The sequence below is a fragment of the Brassica rapa genome, chromosome A06 (genome assembly GCF_000309985.2).
Source record: "Brassica rapa cultivar Chiifu-401-42 chromosome A06, CAAS_Brap_v3.01, whole genome shotgun sequence".
Lineage (NCBI taxonomy): Eukaryota > Viridiplantae > Streptophyta > Magnoliopsida > Brassicales > Brassicaceae > Brassica > Brassica rapa.
In genome coordinates this window covers 8129981-8145900 of record NC_024800.2, presented here as the reverse complement: position 1 = coordinate 8145900, position 15920 = coordinate 8129981, and the positions used below count along the sequence as shown (strand labels likewise).

The window sequence follows — 15920 nt, the reverse complement described above, 5'->3', positions numbered from 1 at the left end:
AGACGAGAAATAAACTAAAGCACGCACAATAATTTTCTAACTAACAACTGTAATAATTGGAAAAATGAAAATCACGTGCTCTTTTGCATTTGTCGGATTCACAGATACCATTGAATCACATGTTGAGTTTACTACGAGAAGCCGAGAACCACAGAACGCGAACCGGCAAATGGATAAGAAAAATTCACGCCTATATAGTAATAACTAGAGACAGTCGAGACATTCATCACCATTTCTATAAATCATACGTCTTAACACACTCCTTTTCCAATATTATACAAATGGCGGGGAAGGAGGACAGTGAGACGTTTTTCTCGGCGGCAACTCCTTTGGCGTTTGAGTTAGGCAGCCTTCCAACAACCGTGATCCCCGCAGACCCGTCGCAAACCGATTTGACCGCACCTCCAAAGCCTGTAATAATCACCTCCCCAACCGTCGCCGGAACTTACCCCGTCGTCTTATTCTTCCATGGATTCTATCTTCGTAACTACTTCTACTCTGATGTTATTAACCACGTAGCTTCTCATGGCTACATTGTTGTAGCCCCACAGGTATGTATTTTTTAAGTTTATTTATAGTATTAAGTTTATGGAAGTAAAATAAAATTGAGTTGATTTTTTGTCTACTAATAATATAGTTGTTATTAGAACTATTCTATATAATTTCATTCTCCTAACTAATAAAATATGTTTAAAATATATTCGACTTGTATTTCATTTTTCAGGTGGTATGTATATCAAATAAAATACATGTTGTATATGCAAGTTGATTACGTAAATATATATATAAGCTAGACATTTAAATTGCCTATTTATCAAACGGATATAATAGCAAGAATTTTAATTATTTTAAATTTATAAGTTAGCCATAGCCATTTGAATATCATTTTTTTTGGTATGACATGTAGCTGTGCAAGATTTTGCCACCGGGAGGACAAGTGGAAGTAGACGATGCTGGAAAAGTGATAAACTGGACTTCGAAAAACCTCAAAGCTCACCTCCCAAGTTCAGTAAACGCTAATGGCAACTACACCGCACTCGTGGGCCATAGCCGCGGTGGTAAAACCGCGTTTGCGGTTGCGTTAGGCCACGCCGCAACACTAGACCCATCCATCAAATTTTCAGCTCTTGTAGGAATAGATCCAGTTGCAGGAATCAGCAAATGCATAAGAACCGATCCCGAAATCTTAACGTACAAACCGGAATCATTCGACCTGGACATGCCGATTGCAGTGATCGGTACGGGTCTCGGACCGAAAAGTAACATGCTGATGCCCCCATGCGCACCAGCGGAAGTGAACCATGAGGAGTTTTATATTGAGTGTAAGGCTACGAAGGGACATTTCGTGGCTGCGGATTACGGACATATGGATATGTTGGACGATAATTTGCCCGGTTTTGTCGGGTTTATGGCGGGTTGTATGTGTAAGAACGGTAAACGCAAAAAGAGTGAGATGAGAAGCTTTGTTGGTGGAATTGTGGTTGCGTTTCTAAAGTATAGTCTATGGGGTGAAAAGTCGGAGATTCGACAGATTGTGAAGGATCCTTCTGTTTCTCCGGCGAGGCTTGATCCTTCGCCGGAGCTGGAAGAAGCTTCTGGTTATCTCGTCTAGATTTGTGGTTATGTAACGTATTGGAATCCTCAGAGAGGCTCCAAACTCGTAATAAACTTATTGCATGTTTCACTACTTTGATTATAAACATATTGAATATGTATCCTCCAAACTATAAATAATGTTTCCAAGTTACTTATGGAATTGCAGTACCAAAAATATCAGATTATTATAGTACGTGGAAAAATGGTTAAAATGAAAATTTTGAAAAATGCATATAAAAATAAGTGCTGAAATATTCTAGTACAAATTTTGAGATCCAGAAAACATATGTACATAAGAATTTTAAAGAGATCAAAATGACAGATATGAAGAACTCTAAACAAAGGTCCTAAAAGAGTCTGGCATATGTTGACAAGAAAAGGAGTGATTTATTTTTGAATTGATTGCGTGCAAAATATCTTGCATAGAACTATAGAATTGTGTGATAAGAAAACAGATACGAAATTAACTCTCGTTTAAATTTTTGTTTGTTTGTATGGTCCTAATAGATTCACATGTGTGTAAAGAATCTTAAAAATAGCAATGTTAGTAAATGGTCCTTACAATTTGTCTGTACGTATATGACGAGGTGTGTGTGTGGTGATCATTTTACTCCGAGGTTCACAGGCATGGGTTCTGACCAGCAGACGACGGAAGGAGTTGCGTCACGACAAAAATGATTATATAACTACTACTATCTCGAAAATACGACATATATCAATTGTATACTTTTCTGTTACCAAAAAAAAGAAAAGAAAAAATCAAAATCAATTGTGTACTTTTCATTGCAAAATATATATCTTGGTTAGAAACTTGAACATGATATTTTGAAGGAGAAGTGTGTTAATCTATGCTAATTATGAAGGTTGGTTTAGCCTTGTGATATTTTGAAGAAGTGTGTTAACCTATCCTAATTATGAAGGTTCGTTTAGCCTTATGATATTTTGAATGAGAGTGTGTTAACTATTAGGATGCGAGAATCCAGATTGAAAATTTTAAGTCTCATGAAAAACCACGTGAGACTGTTTTGCTTCACCCAAAACAGAATCTGCAAACAACTACCATGCTATACTCTTGAGACTTACTTTGAAAGACTAAAAGTATTGTTCGAACTTTGTATGTGGAAGCTTATCTTTAAGATTCTTATCTATGAGTGAGTCATTTTAATGGAGAGGTAAGATGTCTATTTATAGGAGAGATTCACAAAACTTAGTCATAAAGCAACTTGACATTTGTCATTGAGTTTCCTTAAGCTTTTGACATTTGTTACTAAGTCATCAATGTTAGACACCAAGTGAGCTTTAGCTTTTGTCATTTGTCACTAAGTTGCATAGCTTGGTCACTAAGTTAGATTAGTCATCAAGTTAACTTAGCTTAAGCCATTTGTCACCAAATAGACTTAGCTTTTTTTGTCATCTGTTAAATTAATTAAAGCTTGAAAACATCAAGCAAGTGAAACATACAACATTCGGTTCTTTTGATCAGACATCCACAGAAAGGAGAGCCTTTTCTCCCAAAAAATACATCCCAACTCATGAACATAGAGAACATACCATATTTCTCATTCCCAAAAAATATCTATCACCTAGTAAGAACCCAACCACAACTAAAGAGAGGGGACGCATTCCTCATTTTCAAAGAGACCTGCCAACCATCTTGGAGCACCTGCCGCTATATACGACTGGACAAAACCTGTCTGATCACACTTTGGGCAATGAAGAAAACTCCTTTATTAATTTCTCTGTCTTCCTTTATCACTCTCCACAACTCCAACTTGCAGAGTCTCTCCATCAACTGTACCTGCTGGCATCTATAATTCGGCCATGCCTTGGGTCTTAGAATTACCTTCGTGAAAAGATCATCATCTGAGGCAAAGATAACTCTGTTGAGATGATGATAATGCATGCTCTCTATCACCCACAACAGCCCTTGATAGCTTGCCTCTTCCTTGGATTGGATATTTGAGAGAGCCTGACGACTATGTAACATGACTTTACCTCGGTCATCTCTCAACACCCAAGCAACTCCACATCTGTTCTGTTCTTTGTTCCGATAAACACCCAAGTTGCATTTTAACCAACCATTGGGGGAGAGCAGACCATGACTTCTTCACAACCGTCACTGCCTCTTGCTATTCCTTTACTCTCTGCTCTTCATTCTTTTGAGCCATTAACCAGAATTCTGCTTCCTCTCTAATCTTAGCCACCAAGTTATGGCTCTAGCTTGTTTTCCTTCAAAGATAATCTCGTTTCTGTATTTCCATAAATACCACATAATCCAAGGAATCGAGTTTCTCACCTCTTCTGGAACCGAGGTGTTCTTTATTAAGAGTAGCAAGGAGTGGAAGTTTGAAAAATGAGAGACTTCATCAAAATCACTCTCCGGATAAGGGACGTCTGCCAACGCCCAAACCTGTCTTGCGATGGAGAAGCGAAAAATTATGTGATTAATAGATTTTCCTTGAAAACCACAAGCTTGACACACTAGGTCCATTTTGATTCCTCTTTTCACCAAAAGCTCACCCACATGTATCGCATTACTCACTGCACGCCAGTGGAAAGTTTTGATTTTGGAGGTGTCTCAAGCTTCCATACCTCTTCTCTGAGGACATTTAGAGAGGGCCTAGCTTCTGCTTCTTGAATCTTCAATCTTCTTCTGAAGTTGTTGATGAACCAATATCCAGATTTGACCGAATAATACCCATTTCTATTATGAAGCCAAACCCAAAAATCTTCCTCATTAAAAGTTGTTCTCATCGCTAAAATGCATCAGATATCCTCTTCATAGAAGAGCTCTTCCAGTTTTTCCATGTTCCAACATCCATTCTGGTGGTATATCAAATCAGATACTCTTAGCAGTAGATCTACAAAAATATTCTTCATCAAAAGTCTTCTTCTTTCAGTGCCTCCAATCCATTCACCAGTCCACACATAGATGGAGCTCCCATCTCCTAAATGTTTTCGCAGACCTTGAATTATCAGCTCCTTCCCAAATTGTATGCTTCTCCAAGTATATGATGGTCACGGGCCATTTTTTGCAGAGAGAAAATCAGAGTTGTCAAAGTACCTACTCTTAAAGACTTTTGCAAAGAGAGACTCGGGCTGATTTAGAATTCTCCATGCTTACTTAGCCAAAAGCGCCTGATTGAAGCTTTGAATATCTTTGAACCCTAAGCCTCCCTGTTCTTTTGCCAAGCACATTTTCGTCCAGCTAAGCCAATGGATCTTCCTTTTAAGTTTCAGAGAGTTCCACCAGAAATCCGCCATAGCCCTTGTGAGGTTTTCACACGATTGCTTGGTCAGTTTGAAGCTGGACATGGCGTACACAGGCATAGCCATTGCTACCGCCTTTATCATAACCTCTTTACCACCCAAAAACAGTAGTTTGGCAAACCATCCATTCAGTCAGTCCGTTAACCTGTCATAGATGTAAGCGAAGATCTCGGTTTTGGAACCGCTGAAACATTCTGGCAGGCCCAAATAATTCCCCGTTCCACCTTCCTTGCTGATTCCTGTGATCTCTTGAATGAGTCCCTTGGTTCCGTCATCCACCTTAGACCCAAAAGTAATAACTGATTTCTCTACGTTCACTTTGTGTCCCGTGGCTTTTTCATCAATTTTGTAAAAGACTTTTCCATCATTTACTCAACGCATGGGCTTGCAACATTGATGAACTTTCTCCATATAAAATACAACATTTACTTCACATTAGATTAATTTTTTAACTTGTAAAATTCTATTCACACATATTTAATTTTTACTCAGTCCAAAAAGCTTGTAAAAATAGTTCCAACATTAACCTATCCTAATTATGAAGGTTGGTTGGCCTTATGATATTTTGAAGGAGAGTGTGTTAACCTATCCTAATTATGAAGGTTGATTTAGCCTTTTAATTCTATTCTCTTAATTTTCCATATCTTACATTTTTACCAAAAATAAAATAAGTTCCATATCTAGTTAACCTATCCTAGTTTAACTACCCTTGCTTTCAAAACTATAGTTTAACTAGGATAAGACATGCACAAATATATATGAAAATTATTTAAAAAACATTGTATGGAAAATAAAATTTAGATTTTTGATCGAATCAATATTTTTTGCCCTTAAACAATTTCTTAAAAACTTTTTTGTTAATTACATAATTTGTTTACTAATGAGCTGATCCCATTTAAAAAATATATATATTTTAGGTCAAAAAACATTTGTCGCATAAGAACCTAACGTTTAGGCCAAAGAATCTATCTACTATTTGGTTACAATGAAATTATTTATAAATTTAAAAGTTAATTATACTTATAAGAAGTTTACATTCACGTGCCAATCCTATCCATTTTGAATATATTTCTCATTTTTGTCACATTTTTCATTTTGGTTTTTGCTCGATATAAATATTAATTTTTCAGTTTATTCTCATTTTCGTTATTTTGTTTTGGTCTGAGATTTAGAAAATGTTTAAGATTTTAAATTATTAAAAAGATACATACTTAGGTTAAGATATGCGCCGTGTGCAGAATAAATATTTTATATTTATTACTTATTTTACGTTTTTCTGCATATTATGAAATAATAAAATAATAATTATATATTAAATAACTAAGAAATCAGTTACTATTATTCGCAATCAATTTAAGGTTAATAAATCAAAACAATCAATCTTATCTATCGTATATGATATATAATTAAATTTACATGATATCAAAATATAAGTAGGTATTTTCATATGATGTATAATTTGATTTAAACGATATGATATATATATATATATATTCATATAATTATATATATATATATATATTAACATAAACACCTATTAAAATAAAATTATTTATTCATATAATTTTATAATCATTGTATTTTATTATAGAAAAAAATTTAAACTTTGATCACAAAAGCTTGTGTGAGACTTTTAACAGTTTTAGTAATTTATACTCGTTTTGAAAAATTCAAAATACAATATATACAAAAAATCTAAAATTTTATTATATAATTAATGTAATTGTGTAATTTATTTTAATAATAAATAACTAAACAAAAATGATAGAAAATATAAAGATTGTCAGCAAATCTTTATTATTTAAAATCATTAATTGCCATATATATCTTAATCACATTAGGTAATTCCGTTGATTTTATTTAAGGAAAGAATATATAATAATTTTAATTTGATAAATGAATAATCCATAATAGACATACTATATAATATAACATTCCCTGGCAATTTAATTTTGGACTTACAAAATTCTCAATTGATTCACGTAAGCAAAATTAACATTATAATTATGTGACAACTCAGCATGACATTTTTTAATTAGTACAAATTACAAATTATAACTTTTTAAATGTTTTTTCTTTTTTTTGAAAGAATTTTAAATTTATTCAAATAAAAAAAAACCTTTGTACAGAGTTTTATCTGCTACCATATTTAAATACATGAAGTGCAAACCGAAAGAAAATATGCTTCTATATCTCTCAAGCTATACTAGCCTCTGTTAAACCAATCTTCCATCATCTTCTCATATTTACCTCCTACCCTCCTTCTCAATGAAGATATTCTGTTTCTAATGAGCTTATCAAGCCTTGCGATCAGACAGGTAGCTGGCTGCGATGCCTCTCCCACTCTTCTCACATTCCTCTCATGCCATAACGCATAAGCCACGGCCTGAAAGCAATAACGCAGTAACACAGTCGACTCCACTTATGTAAACCCTTCTCAACAATCCGAAGCACTCTATCCCATTTGTACACTTCTCCACGCCCTGCCAATTGTTTAATGGTTCCAATCCAGACTTCCTTGGAAAAAGAGCACTCAAAAAATAGGTGATCACGAGTCTCAGCTTCCGTGTTACACAACCAGCATGTAGAAACGGCTTGTGGATTCCACCTAAGAATCCTATCTCCTGTTGCTAGTCTGTCATGAATAGCAAGCCAAACTAAGAAAGAAAATCGCGGGGTAGCTTCAGTGAACCACACTCCTTTTACCCAAGACACCTTTGGAGATGAGCTTCTTACAAGATTCCAAGTATGAGATGTTCTGAAATCGGTTTTAAACTCCCCATTCTCCCTCTTCCAAAGGCATATATCATCTAGCTGGTTGAGACCTTTATTTTTGAGAGCCATAATCTCGCGATCAACCTGCCTAAGAGGGTGAACACAATGCCTTCTCGCTCGATACATCTGAATAGCTTTCTCCACCGTAGAGTTTATAGGAATACCAAGATCCATACACCCTCTTGCTCCTGTTAGCTCAATCAGTTGGCCAATTGATGACCATTTCTCAAACCAGAAAGAGGTGGTGGCTCCACTGTTGACTTCCTTCTTAGTTAATTGCATAGCCAAAGGCCGCAGTTTCAAAAGCTTCTTCCACATCCACGATCTACTGTTACTCTCTCATTAACACTCCAAAAAGAACCCTTTCGAATGAGATATTTCCATATCCATTTAACCCATAAAGAAGACCTAGTAGAGATAATACGCCAAATAAGCTTCAAACAAGACACTTTATTCGCATCTGCCAGATTTTTCAAGCCTAAACCTCCTTCATCTTTTGGTTTGCACACATCCACCCAAGCTACTTTAGTTTTATGCGTTGATAACACCGGTCCAGACCAAAGAAATGCAACACAGATGCTATTTATTTCTTGAATGCACTGATTTGGAAGTCTATAAGCTGACATCCAAAAATTTGTTATGTTTTTTTAAATGTTTTTCTATTAATATATAGAGAATTATACCCTTGCTTCAGGCCTTTTTGGATTGGAATGTTCAATTCCATGCTCCTAATGACATCAAAGGCGCTCAGCTTATTGCTGATAGTGTGATCAATGGAAATCGATATCAATCATACATTGCAGTTGGTTTCCCTCATTGCCTTGGCCATTTGTCTAGTTAAAGCCTTTTGTTTTTCTTATCTGTATGTTTGAAAACAATACTGGTGATCACATTTTGGTATTCTAATGGAATTCAGCGTGAAAAAAAAAGTTAACGTATCCTAGTTATGCAGGTTGATTTAGCCAATTTTAAAAGAGAAGTGTGTCCTCACGAACTTCACATTTAACATTTGGGCCAATAATTATTTAAATGGGCCTAAAGCCGATTTTGTTGACATTGACTTTCGACGCTACGAAACAGTCCACTAATGTCACTCTCACCTCTAAATCTAATACTATCCAAACAACCTTATCCAACCATACTGACACGAGCGCCGCACACGTGGCATCCATTCAGGGATAATTATTCGGCGACTGTTACTTGATGACTTGTCAGTATTTCACGAGTTACCCTCCGCGTCATCACAGCTAACAAGAAATCTCGTTTCTACCCCTCTCCACGAACAAAAGCAAAAAAAATGCAAGCAATTACTAAAAAGGGCAAATTCGTCAAATGAGGCGATAAAAATATCTTTCTTATTTTATCCTTCGTTGATCTGTCTGTGCAATGTGCAGGATACTTTCCTTTAGTCATCTGTTGAATCATCCAATTGAATCTTACGAAATTTTAAGGTAAGAATCCAAACTCTTTCTGGTATTTCGATTTATATGTTCATCGCACAGATCCAGCTACGAGATTAATTCATATTCTTGTGTCGGATCAGTAATTTGTATATAGAATTTTGAGTTAAAGAAGTTTCTATTTGAGAATCAAGAGATATTTGGTAACGTTTGATTCTAAAAAAAAGTTTTCATTTTTTATGTGTCGACGAAGATGAGGTCGCTTCAAGCACAGATCGTTTGCCCTAGTGTTCGTCCTAGACAATTGGGTGTGTCTGCTTCACTTGTCAACTGCTCTGTTTCGAGACCTAGGCTTCTCAGGAACCAGTTTTGGGGTAGTCCGACCAGAAACGTCAAGTCCCAGGTTGCTTCAGTCACTCTGATGGTGCGGAGGTGTAAGGGTATACAGTGTCTTTTCAGCTCGCACTCTGATGGTACTGGGAGCACAGCAGAGAATTTCAACGAGAATGATGAAGATTATGTCAAGTCTAGTGTACTTGAAGCTGGTGAATCTCGGTTAAATCTTATCTTTTTTTTTTATATGTTGATTTTAATCACTGATGTCTTCTTCTTGGTGTTTTTTTATTAGTTGAGGTAAGAAGTGGACCAGATGGGTTCATGGTGAAGATGAGAGACGGTAGGCAACTTCGATGTGTCCACAATAATCCTCAGGGTGGGAATCTTCCTAGCTATGCTCCACACTCTGCTATTGTGCTGAAGATGGAAGATGGAACTGGTCTTCTCCTTCCTATTATCGTCTGTATGTGATCTAAGGTTCATTTTTGTTAGAGTATTTCTATTTATTTCCTGTGTTTTTGAATCTCCTCCTCTTTTCTATTGGGTTTGAATTGCAGTGGAGATGCCAAGTGTGTTGCTTATGGCAGCAATGACAAATGTGAAAATAGTACGTTTTTGTATATTATTATCTCCAGCTTCTGTGTGAGTTATTAACATAGGGATTGATTTGTGTAGGCAAGGCCAACTATGTATGAAGTGGTGATGGAGATGGTAGATAAAATGGGTTACGAGGTAAAGCCTTATGCTTCTTCCTCTCACCCTTCTTTTTTTTTAATACAAATTCTTATATTATGAAGAAAGTAACCAACTTTCCCTGCAGGTTAGGCTTGTTAGAGTTACCACGAGAGTTCATGAGGCGTATTACGCACAGTTATTCCTTTCAAAGGTTTGCAACTTCTAGTCTACAAAATGCATCTTCCATTTAGTGTCTCATTTCCATTTCTTATGCTAAGGCTGCTTTTGAATGGGGATTTGCAGGTGGGTGATAAGTCGGATTGCGTCAGCTTTGATCTTCGTCCTTCAGATGCTATTAATATAGCTGTCAGATGCAAGGTATTATAGTTATATTAAAGGGAACAATCACATAGAGAGTTCTCTCCATGGGGATCATCTTTAATCAATCTTGAGAAATGGTGTGGCTCCTCACTCTTTAGGTACCTGTCCAAGTGAACAAGTTTCTAGCTTATAGTGATGGAATGAGAGTCATTGAGTCTGGAAAGCTATCAAAGCAAACACCTGCTTCTGATGGTTTATTATATACTGAACTAGACCGGTAATTAATTCTATGTCGCTAGTGAAATTAGTCGGAACAACGTTGACAATTACGAACTTAACTAAAAACGTTTGTGTTTTTCCTACTTGTGTTAGGCCAAATGGTCAGCCTTGTCTTGATACAAAAGAGTTTGATCTCTTGAACAACATGATGCAAGCCGTTAATGAAGAACGTTATGATGAAGCAGGTAACTTTAGTCTCGCCCTCTGCCTGAACTCTCCCATTTCAAAATCTTTTTTTTTTAATCTGGTGATCTTGGTTCTGTTTATTTATTTAAATTGCCTGTATTGTGTGTGGTTTCAATGGATGTTGCAGCTGAGTGGAGAGACAAGCTTGGCCAGTTTCAAGCAAAACGCAAACTAAAGAAATACACATGATCGACTCACAGTTATGGTAGAGAAATAAAAGCTCAGTCTACTTTGTGGCTTTTATAGGCAAACTAAAACTAGTAATTTATGTTATGTGTTTGTTTCTTTTACTGCAGAGCAGTTCGGAGACAAAAACATTTATATAAATATGTAAATAATAAAGAAGCCATTGCTAGAAGCTGCGATCAAAGTGATGGAAATGGACGCTCGCAAATTGCAGAAGAAATAATCTCTTTCGTTCGTGTGATGGAGAATACTTGATCTCTATCTACACTTGTGCACGTTAGTAAGTTCCCGAAGATAAAGACAAAATATGAAATCTTGTATGTAGTGTTATCGTGTGAAACCAATCAGTGGTGTGTACATAATCATGCATTGATCATCCCTCGTATCGGAAAGTAAAGCCAACTCTGATTAGATTAATATTTTTAATGAATAAGTCTTACTTGAATGATTTCGTTTTTGTCAATTTGTCCTTAGCGCATTATTGCAGATTCCGGATTACCGGAAGTAGGACCGCACGTATAATTATCAACATAAAAATAAAGTATCTTTAAAAATTTTTTTTTTTTAACACTGATTTATTATGATCTTACAATTATGATATAGGAAATATTAAATAGACGATTCGACAACCGATAATACTATCTGTCTTATGAAGACCTACGTCTAACTGCATCACCTGAGCCGTCCTATGAAAATCTATTCTTAACCAGATTTACTTGCACCATGTTGAAGATCCCTTGCAAGCTTTTCCTCTGTAGTCTGCATAATTGTTTAATAAATCGTTCTCTCTGGAACTTAAAACCTGGATTTTCTATAATCTGCAATAAATTGTATAGTCTAGGCTTTGAACTCCAAATCTGGGTGTAAAAATTTTTAAACCTTAACCAATTCGATATGGTGCTTCCAAAAAATTATTTGCTTTAATTATACTATTAAAAAAATTATTTGACGCCTACAGGCAGATTATTTTAATGCAAAAGCCAAACTTCAAAAGATTCTGAAAAAATAATTTAAAAAAACAAAAACAAGTCATAATCGAACAGAAGTGGGTTCCCGCCAAGAGCTTCACACGTGTCTTTGATGTCTGAATCAAATAATAATTACAAAACGAACCGCTGTTGGATTGTAACAAATAATTTTAAAAATATCAAAAAGAAACGAAGAGGCAGACGAAAGGGAAGAGAAGAGACAATATTCAAACATTGATGGCAGAGATTTCTTTGTATTTCCGGCGGCCATGGAAATAACATTTATTTCACATTTAATTAAATATCATAACTGCACCCAAAGAAAAACTTAAATTTCCTCAGTAAATTCTTCATCTACCGTTTCACTATCTCTCTCTGCGTTCTCTCTTTCTTCCGAATTGTCAAGGCTCGTCGACTCTTCAACTTCGATCCGTTCTCATCATGTCTGGTCCTCTTGATCGTTTCACAATACCCTGTAAGTCCTTCTCTTCATCGTCTTCTGTTTACCAAGTTCCATAGGGGTTTACAATAACTATTATCGGTTGTAATATGTCTAGAGAGTGAAGATTACATCTTTTTTACTTTTCTCAATTGTATTATTTTTTTTTAATATGAATCTTGAATTGTTTGTCTTTCAAGGTTTTGAAGGTTTCTCCAGCACTGATGAGAGAAGAGAACGGAAGTCAGATTTCGAAGTTTCAGAGGATGAGAAGAAGACTAGAATCGGAATCTTCAAGAAGAAAGCGTCAAAGGCTTCTAGCAAACTTAGACGTTCTCTGAGCAGGAAGAGGAGACCAAGCAAGGGAAGAAGCATCGATCGGACTCCATCTCTTACCTTTGAAGACATACATGATGTTGAGGAGTTGCGATATGTCTCTGAGTTCAGACAGTCACTCATCTCTGATGATTTGCTTCCTCCAAATCTTGATGATTATCACATGATGTTGAGGTCCCTTTTTTTTCTTTCCCTATAATAATCATGTGAATCCATGTATTTCTTGTTGTACTAACGTTTATGTGGATGATGAGATCATGCATATGTGTTTCATGACGTGTCTTCTTTCTGTAGATTCTTGTATGCTAGGAGATTCGATCTTGGAAAAGCAAAGTTAATGTGGGCTAACATGATCCAATGGAGAAAGGACTTTGGTACAGACACCCTTTTGGAGGTACCACAAGGTTTTGTTAATTTTCATTTGTTGGGTGACGTGGAAATATATTAGTTTGCTGACTGGGTTTCTTTACTTGGCAGGACTTTGAGTTTCCTGAACTGGATCAAGTACTCAAATACTACCCTCAGGGATACCATGGTGTAGACAAGGAAGGAAGACCTGTTTACATTGAAAGATTGGGAAGAGTCGACCCGTGCAAACTCTTGCAAGTCACTACATTGGAAAGATACCTGAGATATCATGTTAAAGAGTTTGAGAAAACTGTCACCATCAAGTTTCCTGCTTGCTGCATCGCTGCTAAGAGACACGTTGACTCCAGTACCACAATTCTTGATGTCCAAGGCGTGGGATTAAAGAATTTTACTAAATCTGCTAGGGATCTTATCACCCAGCTTCAAAAGATTGATAATGATAACTATCCTGAGGTAATAGCTCTACTCCTGCCATTCACTTTCTTATAAGCAAAAGCCTGTTTTTGAGCATAGTTTACTAACACATTTGTTATGACATATGTGCAAGACACTTCACCGTATGTTCATCATTAATGCTGGGCCTGGTTTTAAGCTACTTTGGGGCACGGTGAAGTCGTTTCTTGATCCAAAGACTGTCTCCAAGATAGATGTAACTTAAAGCCTTTGTTTCTACATAGCTACAACATTTTATTTTTCCTTGTGGAATAATTAATTACATCAACGTTGTCCTAATAGGTGCTTGGAAACAAGTACCAGAACAAATTACTTGAGGTGGTTGATGCAAGGTAGGGAGTCTTAAGAGTCTTTAAGTGTTTTGTTTCCTTATCATATATCTCCATAATATAATTGTATCATCTGAACATGTTTAATTATTTTTCAGTCAGCTGCCAGATTTTCTCGGTGGTACTTGCACTTGTGCTGATCAGGGAGGCTGTATGAGATCTGATAAAGGGCCGTGGAAGGACCCTGAGATACTAAAGGTGGAGTGATTGTTTCTTGATTGTTCATTATGTTTTTGTTATATGCTTATATGATCATTCTAATGATTTTCTTAGCCTTCATGCAGATGGGTCGCAGTGGTGGGACGTTCTGTAGGCATGCTGGTGCTCAAATATCTCCATCTCATAAGCAAACATATTATGGGGTAAGGGTTGTCTAATCTTTTTTGGTATCTGGAACATAAAGTTTATCCGACTGTAATAGTAATATCCTATCTTGGTTCAGATGAAAGCTAGTGACACATCAACAGCAGAGTCAGGGTCTGAAGTAGAAGAGTTGTCTTCACCAAAAACAAATATTTATAATCATGTACCTAAGTTAACTCCTGTTTCTGAAAATGTAAGCGTTCAAGTTGCATGAAAAAAACGTAGAATTTTTTATTTCTTGACCTGACCTGACATGCTGATTATGCTTTCGTTTTAGATCAAGGCCAACGGTAAAGCAAGTCCTAGTGTTTTATCCGAGTATGAAGACTGTGTGCCAATGGTGGACAAAGTTGTGGATGTTGCTTGGCAGTCCCAAGAGATGATTACAAATGTTTCCAAAGGTAAGACTGGAAACTAAATTGTTATATTTCTAAAATGTTAAGACATATAATGATATAATGGAATGTGTTACAGGTCCTGAATATACATCAGGTTTGGAGAGAATAGAAACGGTTAATCATATCTGGAGGTGGCTAACTATGTTCTTCATGAACATTTTGGCACTATTCGCTTCTCTGACTCTGCCACAGACTATAAGGCACTCACAGTTGATTCCCTCAAGCGCTAGAGATGAGCTGTGTGATGAACCAAATGCAAGGGAATCTCGTCCTCCTTCGCCTTCTCGTCCAAGTACTATCGATGAAAGAGTCATCATGTCCTCTGTTGTAAGCAGGCTAGGGGATCTCGAGAAACAGATAGAAACCCTCCACTTGAGGAAATCCGAGATGCCTCATGAGAAAGAGGAGTTGCTCAATGCTGCGGTTTATCGCGTGGATGCACTAGAAGCAGAGCTTATCAACACAAAAAAGGTATAAGCATAAAGCATCTAATGGGCTGGTTCTAAAACTCTCAATGATGTTGATAATAAGTCATTATGTACCTTGTAATGACATAATATCTGTATTGAGCAGGCATTACACGAGGCCTTAATGAAGCAAGAAGAACTTTTGGGTTACATAGACAGGCAAGAGGAAGCTAAGTACAAGGTTAGTCTCTATTTGCAGTTAACTTTTCTCCAACTCCATTTTAATATCTATGTTTTAATGATCGAGCATATGATACAGAGAAAGAAGTTCTGCTGGTAAAAAAAAAAAAAAGAAGTTCTGCTGGTGAAGAGATGCGAGTTAATTAGATCATGGAACATTTACTATAGGTCTGAAAGCAAAGGTTGCAGTGGATTTTTATGTATATAAGATAAGAAGAAACTTGCAGTGAGATTTTAGTTTAATCCAAGTTTTTTTTTTGAATAATCAAAGTCTGCATGATGATACTATTGAATTGTGTGAATTATTGGTGTTGCAACTATGGATTCTGTATTGAAAGTTCAAAAGTAAAAACTAAAGGAAAAGAACAAAAATAAAATAAAGTGATTTGTGACATGGATTGCATAATGTATGGTCCTGCATGTTAAAAGTGGGACTCATCGACAATCCACATGTTGATATGACCAAACAAAGGACTCGTCGCAAGTTTCTGGTACAGTTTGTTAACCTCTTTTAATTGTAATAGGATAGTACAATTCTCCCTAACAATAACGAATCATCCATCACAATGCCACACAACACTCGTTTTTTTGCTA

At 36.2% G+C, this 15920-nt stretch overlaps 4 protein-coding genes across 8 annotated transcripts; 3 read left to right on the top strand and 1 right to left on the bottom strand.

The window, feature by feature from the left end:
- Nucleotides 1-161: 161 nt before the first annotated feature.
- On the top strand, nt 162-1751 carry LOC103872768 (chlorophyllase-1). Its single transcript, XM_009151203.2, has 2 exons — nt 162-551; nt 908-1751. The coding sequence occupies exons 1-2, from the start codon at nt 282-284 to the stop codon at nt 1610-1612; spliced, it is 975 nt and encodes a 324-aa protein (XP_009149451.1). The 5' UTR covers nt 162-281; the 3' UTR covers nt 1613-1751.
- A 5464-nt stretch (nt 1752-7215) lies between these two features.
- Nucleotides 7216-7959, bottom strand: LOC117126056. The gene has a single exon (XM_033273423.1). The coding sequence runs from the start codon at nt 7957-7959 to the stop codon at nt 7216-7218; it is 744 nt and encodes a 247-aa protein (XP_033129314.1).
- Nucleotides 7960-8842: 883 nt separating this feature from the next.
- LOC103872767 (bifunctional nuclease 2) lies at nt 8843-11472 on the top strand. Of its 3 annotated transcripts, none has more exons than XM_009151201.3 (11): nt 8843-9092; nt 9295-9586; nt 9670-9840; nt 9935-9984; nt 10053-10109; nt 10198-10263; nt 10356-10430; nt 10532-10650; nt 10746-10837; nt 10966-11043; nt 11135-11472. In XM_009151201.3, the coding sequence occupies exons 2-10, from the start codon at nt 9295-9297 to the stop codon at nt 11025-11027; spliced, it is 984 nt and encodes a 327-aa protein (XP_009149449.1). In that variant the 5' UTR covers nt 8843-9092; the 3' UTR covers nt 11028-11043; nt 11135-11472. The 3 variants fall into 3 exon arrangements, with proteins under 3 accessions (XP_009149449.1, XP_033129208.1, XP_009149450.1); XM_033273317.1 differs by having other exon boundaries at nt 8856-9092; nt 9289-9586; XM_009151202.3 differs by having other exon boundaries at nt 9061-9092; nt 11140-11472.
- A 695-nt stretch (nt 11473-12167) lies between these two features.
- On the top strand, nt 12168-15720 carry LOC103872766 (phosphatidylinositol/phosphatidylcholine transfer protein SFH4). Of its 3 annotated transcripts, none has more exons than XM_033273315.1 (13): nt 12168-12467; nt 12632-12941; nt 13062-13161; nt 13245-13589; nt 13684-13785; nt 13872-13921; nt 14017-14116; nt 14203-14280; nt 14361-14474; nt 14559-14682; nt 14756-15150; nt 15253-15324; nt 15431-15720. In XM_033273315.1, the coding sequence occupies exons 1-13, from the start codon at nt 12434-12436 to the stop codon at nt 15452-15454; spliced, it is 1848 nt and encodes a 615-aa protein (XP_033129206.1). In that variant the 5' UTR covers nt 12168-12433; the 3' UTR covers nt 15455-15720. The 3 variants fall into 3 exon arrangements, with proteins under 3 accessions (XP_033129206.1, XP_033129207.1, XP_033129205.1); XM_033273316.1 differs by having other exon boundaries at nt 15253-15327; nt 15434-15720; XM_033273314.1 differs by having other exon boundaries at nt 12169-12467; nt 15253-15327; nt 15406-15718.
- Nucleotides 15721-15920: the final 200 nt, after the last annotated feature.

Bases quoted from the DNA above. Each gene is read 5' to 3' on its own strand.
- LOC103872767 (XM_009151201.3), top strand. From the start codon at position 9,295: ATGAGGTCGCTTCAAGCACAGATCGTTTGCCCTAGTGTTCGTCCTAGA. The intron at 9,587-9,669 runs GTGAATCTCGGT...TTTTTTTATTAG, and splicing joins GTCTAGTGTACTTGAAGCTG to TTGAGGTAAGAAGTGGACCA. The intron at 10,651-10,745 runs GTAATTAATTCT...TACTTGTGTTAG, and splicing joins TTATATACTGAACTAGACCG to GCCAAATGGTCAGCCTTGTC.
- LOC103872766 (XM_033273315.1), top strand. From the start codon at position 12,434: ATGTCTGGTCCTCTTGATCGTTTCACAATACCCT. The intron at 13,590-13,683 runs GTAATAGCTCTA...CATATGTGCAAG, and splicing joins ATAATGATAACTATCCTGAG to ACACTTCACCGTATGTTCAT. The intron at 15,325-15,430 runs AAGGTTAGTCTC...GCTGGTAAAAAA, and splicing joins GGCAAGAGGAAGCTAAGTAC to AAAAAAAAGAAGTTCTGCTG.
- LOC103872768 (XM_009151203.2), top strand. From the start codon at position 282: ATGGCGGGGAAGGAGGACAGTGAGACGTTTTTCTCGGCGGCAACTCCT. The intron at 552-907 runs GTATGTATTTTT...TATGACATGTAG, and splicing joins ACATTGTTGTAGCCCCACAG to CTGTGCAAGATTTTGCCACC.
- LOC117126056 (XM_033273423.1), bottom strand. From the start codon at position 7,959: ATGTGGAAGAAGCTTTTGAAACTGCGGCCTTTGGCTATGCAATTAACT.